The sequence below is a fragment of the Gavialis gangeticus genome, unplaced genomic scaffold (assembly GCF_001723915.1).
Source record: "Gavialis gangeticus isolate Ggan-Ray unplaced genomic scaffold, GavGan_comp1, whole genome shotgun sequence".
NCBI classification, from domain to species: Eukaryota; Metazoa; Chordata; order Crocodylia; family Gavialidae; genus Gavialis; species Gavialis gangeticus.
The window spans coordinates 4,072,955-4,079,115 of record NW_017729005.1 but is presented as its reverse complement, the minus strand read 5'-3'; the positions used below and the strand labels follow the sequence as shown (position 1 = coordinate 4,079,115).

Here is a 6,161-nt window from a genome sequence, read left to right as displayed (position 1 = left end):
AACTTGACTGATCTCATGAGTCTTACTGGGTAGATGCTAGGGCTGTGCGAAGCTTCAGTAGCCAATTCAATTTGGAGATTAGGCCCAATTTGGCGGCCAAGTCTCTGAATCCAAATCAAATTGGGCGACCCATTACAAGGTCCAAATTGATTCAGAAGCCTCCAAATCGGTTTGGAGAGATTCAGCACCAACTCAGAGATTCAGCCATAGACTAAACATGCAGCAGTCCTCGACAATGCTGGACACAGCTGCGTTCAGCTGGTAAGTGTGTTGTAGTGGGCGGAGGGGAGAGGTGCGGGGAGGTGTGGGATGCAGGCACAACAGCGCTGGGAATGGGGACTCTGCCTTGCTGCCACTTGCCCAGCTGGGGCGGGGGGGATAGGGTTTTCTCCCCTCCCAGTGCTGATGTGGTCACTGTGGAAGGCACTGGGAGCATGGGCTATGCCCTGCTGCCACTTGCCCCCTTCTGCCCAGAGCAAGCTGTGCCTGCCTTACACCCCCACCCCCACCCCACATTGGCTGGGCAAGTGGCAGCAGGGCATAGCCCCTGCTCCCAGCACCTTCCACTGTGCCTGCATCAGTGCTGGGAGTGGGGATTCTGTGCTGCTGCTGCTTGCCCAGCCGGCATGGAGGCTGGGTGCTGCCACTGCTTGCCCAGCTAGTGTGGGGGGGCATGGGATGTGGGTGCAGCAGCACTGGGAGCGGGGGCTATGCCCTGTTGCCACCTTCTGCCTGGAGTGAGCCCTGCCCACATCCTGCCCCCTCCCCGGGCTAGGCAAGTAGCAGCAGGGCAGAGCCCCTTCCCCTGACCTGAGTAACTTGCCCCCTGCCCCAGCTGGGCAGCTTGTTCCAGCCCCAGCTGCAATTCCTCCTTCCCCCATGTCCCTTCCCCCCCCAGCCCCAACAGACGTACCAGCTGGAGGCAGCTGTGTCAGCTGCCTGTTCAGTCTATGGCCGAATCACCAAATCTTTTTCCAAATCAATTTGGATGCTTTGAATTGATTTGGAGTTTTTAATTGGTCTCCTGATTCGATTCAGATTTGGAGATTCAGTCCCCAAATCATGCCGAATCTCCTCCAAATCAAATTGGCTACCGAAGCTTTGCACAGCCATTATGTCCATGCCCTTCGTGATGTGCTTGAGGTCAACAGAGGCACTGGAGCACCCTTCTGTTGAACTGGATCTTGCTGCTAATAACACTTCTCCTTCCCTTTACCCCATTTCCACCCTCTCCTTTTCCCCCCAGAGAGTTGTTCAAATGTGGAATTTTCTCTTCCTCTTGTTTCTCTGAAACCTAGCTATGTTAATCTTCTGGTCTCACTGCAAGCTTGTTTTTTTTTTCTTGAACCATTTGGGCAAGGGGTGGCTGAAACATAGGGATGTGTCATCACTGCCATTCTTGTAATGATTTGTTGTTTAAGTATGGGGCAGTTGCTTTTTATCCTTTCTGTGGAGCCTACTAGAGGTCTTGGTGCTGGTTGCTTGCTGTTTACCAGGACTTAGACCTGTTGGGCAGTTCTTGCTTCTCTAGGTAATAGGACAAGAAAACAATAGGAAGGATGATGTTACATTCCTACAGTTTGGGTTTGATTTGATAAGTCCCATGTTTTGTTTAAGTTTGCTTTCAGGTTTCCATAGATCTGTGGGCATTGCTACTTGCTCTCCAGCAACATATTTTTAGACTGTCAGCTTTCACTCTGAAATGCTGGAGATTTCTGTTAGACTGATTTACTTGACTGAAATCATAAACTAGATTGTGCCCCTGAAATGCATAAAATGAGGGTGTGGGGGATGGATCTCAGGCTGAGACCAGAAGAGTTTGTAACATAGTACAGTAACATGTGAGAAATTAGGATGTAAACGTTAACTGAAATTTGTAAAACCTGGGGCTTACCCTCCCTGCTCCTTGCAACCCCAAAAGCACCGGATGTTTGCATTTCATATCAATGTATTGAAGTCAGTGGCAATTTTATGTGCACCACAATTTTTGGCTTAAGAAATGGGGCTGCAACTCCAGAAAGTAGATTTTACTTCCTGGCTCTGCCACAACTTCTGTCACCTTCAGCAAGTCATGTAACTTGTGCCTCATTTATGGTGAGGGATAAATTGTATTAACTAGTCATATAAATATCTAGGGTAGAGGACTTTAAACAAGAGTCTACTTGGTTGATGGCCTCTAATTGAGAAACAAATAATGCAAGTATGCCTCTTAAGAATTAGACAAAAAATAGGAACTCTTCCCACATTTTTTATTTTTAAGCTGTGGTTAATTTACTATCATGTTTTTTATGGCCAGTGATGAACTGTTACAACAAAATTAACTTTCCAAATTGCAACCATTTTCTTACCATTTCCTTCGTGTTTAAGGTCATGCCGGTAGATTGTGAGCCATGTATTAAACAGAAAAATCCCTGTTCCCTTTGAATTGGAAGCACAGGGCTATACAGTCATTGGCTTGTCATATACATTGCAAAGATATAATGTGTAAGTGGCTTAGATGAGGCAGCAAAAACCTCCCCAGGGCAGCATCTAAGAAGTGGTATACTGGTTTGATGTAAGGAAACTCATCACAATGCAGGGATCCTGTCCGAGAACCTCCTGATGTAAAAGCAGCTTGAGGAGGCCAAGTTCCACACATGTGAACTTGGCAAATATATTACAGGGAAGGTGATTTGGTATGGTGGAGATCAACTGTGGGACCTTACCAATGCCTTGTTTTTTCCTCCTTTGCTTTTTTCTTATTACATTAAAAATTAGGTTAAAATAATTTTTTCTAAGCTTTCAAAGTCAAGACTAGAAAAGGTACAGATGAACAGGATATTTCAATTCTGGAGTTTGGTCCTTTTGGGTATCTGTGTTGTGATGATCTTTCACTGAATTTCATTTTTTTACTTTTGGTCCTTTTTCCAGAGAGCCCCTGCCTCATTCATTGTACAAATTAATTCAATTAAGCAGTTATTTTATTCTTTGATTTATATTGCCTCCAGCCATATTTACTGAACGCTTTTCAAATAAAAGAAATATTAGTTTTCTCATGGGCTTTTCTTTAGAGTGATTGCATATAGTATCTTTAGATATGCTAATTTATCCTGTGAGAGATGACAGAATATGTTCTCATAATCTCTATTTTATAGATGGGGAACTGGGATGCAGAGAAAAATATCAGAAGTATTTGTTAGCTTTTGGTGCCCAGTTCAATACAGCTAGGACTTGATATGAGACTCTTAAACAACTACTGAATTTTCCAAGCTCTGATTTAAATTTATTTTTAACTGTGGGACATCACCACTCATTTAAATTAGACTCACTTGAAAACACACAGTTTGACTATGACTCCTTCTCTTCTAGAAATCCCCTGCCTCATTCATGCACACATTCCAGCCTTATAGTAAACAAAGCAAGTGTTCTGCAGATAGTTTCCCCTTCATGACATAAACCTGACTACTCTCCAGAACAAGTCTGTCCCATGCTCTAAATTATATTGAAATCCTCTGGAAAAATGAGTACATGATGATATGATTAAATATGTGCATGCAAATAAGGTTGTACAGACAGACCTAATAGAATTTTCTTACACTATGCCCTGGTTCGAAGCCTGTGTGTACTAAAGTGCCCCCCTCCCTCTCCAACCCCAAGAAGAAGCTCACCAAGTTTATTTTCTTCAAAATGTATTTATTCTAACATGTACAGAATATATTATTTCCCTTAGCCTTTTTCTGGGAAAAGCAGGGAAATTTTGTCCAGAGTTAATAAAATTCAGGTTGATCCAGATGCCTGGCATTGGAAAACTTTAGCCCAGACCCTTAATGTTTGGCAAAATTATATGCCACTGAAAACTGGGTATTTATATTAAGAAATGGTGGGCAGCCTTAATTATAGACAAGGCTGGTAGCACCACTTATTAATGAATAAGTTTATACTTCCCACTGATAACTAAATCTTGTGTTTCCCCAAGGAAGACTTCAAGTTAATTTAATATGGGTACTGTCTGGAGTGTGTGAGGTGCTCTGCTTTTCTTAGGTGTTCTGTCTTCCTCCCAGTCCTTCCATTTCCCTGAATTTTTCTGTTATGAATTGCTGTGGTGTTGAAAGCCATGGTGGGTACTCCCTGTTTCATCATCTGACATGGGCAAGTAGGTTGCACTGCATTTTATACATCAGAGTACTTATATTTGCAGCTATGAAAAATAACAGGCATGATTTTCCAACCCTTGAGTATAGCAGTGTAAGAGAGAGAGTATGGGGAGGACTAACACACTGCTGTCCCTGGAAATTGCTGGTTGATTGAAGGCATCTTTGAGTTGGGATTACTTCATGTCTGGAAAACCATGTGGTAGCACCAAAGCATGTGGTGGCAGCAGCAGCAGCAGAGCATGCCATGGTGACCCCAGACCCCCCTACCACATGCCCCGTGCTGGAGCCAGAGTTGCTGCTGCCACATGTTGTTTGACATCCACTACATAAATCATTTGAATGTGTACATCAAGTCAGCTGGTTATCATTTAATCTATATTCCTGCCCAAGTTAATTTCTTCAACATGACCAATTGCCATGATTGTAAAGGTGTTTAAAAGATACTTGCGAAGTGGCCTTTTTTTCTTGGTTTACAGTTAATTCTTGTTGTCATACCTGTTAGGAGTGTGAAAAAAATCTGCCTTTTATCTGGGTTTGCTGTGTTGGAAAATCTGTTTCCCCCCCCTCCCCCCCCCCCAAATCCTTTTTCTGGCAAAACATTACAGTGAGGACATATATTTTTCCAGCAATATTTTCAGGGCATTATTCACATCTCTACTAGGGGCTTTGTTGATCGAGGTACACCAGAAAAATCTCATAAGTGTAGACAAACCTAGAGCAAATAAGAACTGATTTGTAAGCCTTGAGCATAATGTTTTCTCCATGTAGTTGTATGGTATGGATCTTGATTGTGTAGGAGTATTTTTTTTTTTTTAAATTAACAGCCAGTTTTAAGCTTCATTCATCCAACTCAGGATAAACAGACGCCTAGAACTGAATAATTCTCCATTACTTTAATTAATGTTAAGAGTTAACATTAATTATACATTAATATATAATTCTGTCTCTCTTCTTTTCCTCTTCCCCTCACTCCCTACCCTCTGCTTTTTGCAAATACACAGAGCAATAGAAAAACTGAATGGGTTTCAGCTTGAAAATTATTCCCTGAAAGTTGCATATATCCCTGATGAAATGGCAGCACAACAACCCCCACAACAGCATCCACAGGGGAGGCGTGGATTTGGACAGAGGGGTCCTCCAAGGCAGGGATCACCTGGTGCAACTACGAGGCAGAAACCACAGTCAGATGTTCCACTGCGGATGCTGGTTCCCACACAGTTTGTTGGAGCCATTATTGGGAAAGAAGGAGCAACTATTAGAAATATCACAAAGCAGACACAGTCCAAGTGAGTTATGCTACAAAACTGTCCAGCATGTTAAGTTGATCTTTGTTTTTGTTGACTTTTCTCTCAGTGCAATACAAAAACTGGCTTTCTTCTTCATTTCTCTCCTTCCCTTCCCTGCCCAGTTGTCAGAGACCAGTGAAGTCCATTTGTGGGCTTGCTGAGAACTGTGTATTTCTGCGCTCTCACCCATTTTTCTCTCTTTTGTGATGAAGGCATCTACAGTTGGGTCTATATCAGTAGTATAAACTTAGATCTTCCACTAGGTTTGATTGTGGTTGGTTTTTTTTTTTTTTTTTTTTGGGGGGGGGGGGGGGTTGTTGTCTCTTTCCTTCCCTTTGTGGTCTTCAAAGGGGTTCCTGGGAAAAAGTTGGTTTTAGAAGTGCAGCTTTTGGTTGGGATAAACATAAGAATTTAATTTCTCATTAAGAACCGAAGTTGTCAATAAGAACCAGGCCTTGTCTCCTGTTTTTCTGGAATGCTCTAGTCTAGGGCTGGGTGATTATTTAGGCTGGAGGGCCACTTTATGAGGTTTGGTGAGGTGTTGAGGGACACCCCCCTCCCTTTCTCCTCAGCTAGGTCTGGCTGTCACCAGGACAGCAGCAGGAGGGGGGACCAGAAGGGTTTAGGGGAGACCAGGGGGGACCAGAAGGGTTTAGGGGAGACACTGTTTCCCCTAGCGCCCCCTGGCATGACAAGGAACAATGGACACAAATTATTAGAGAGTAGATTTAGATTAGACATC

The 6,161-nt window shown here is 43.3% G+C and overlaps 1 protein-coding gene across 1 annotated transcript in view; it reads left to right on the top strand.

Annotated features, from left to right (window-relative positions):
• Positions 1-6,161, top strand: part of IGF2BP3 (insulin like growth factor 2 mRNA binding protein 3) — a gene marked incomplete at its 5' end in the record, with an annotated part of 212,572 nt that overhangs the window by 146,640 nt on the left and 59,771 nt on the right. The window contains one exon of the mRNA XM_019508543.1: positions 5,135-5,419. Coding sequence (XP_019364088.1) covers positions 5,135-5,419 — 285 coding nt within the window. The remainder of the gene's footprint in view (positions 1-5,134; positions 5,420-6,161) is intronic.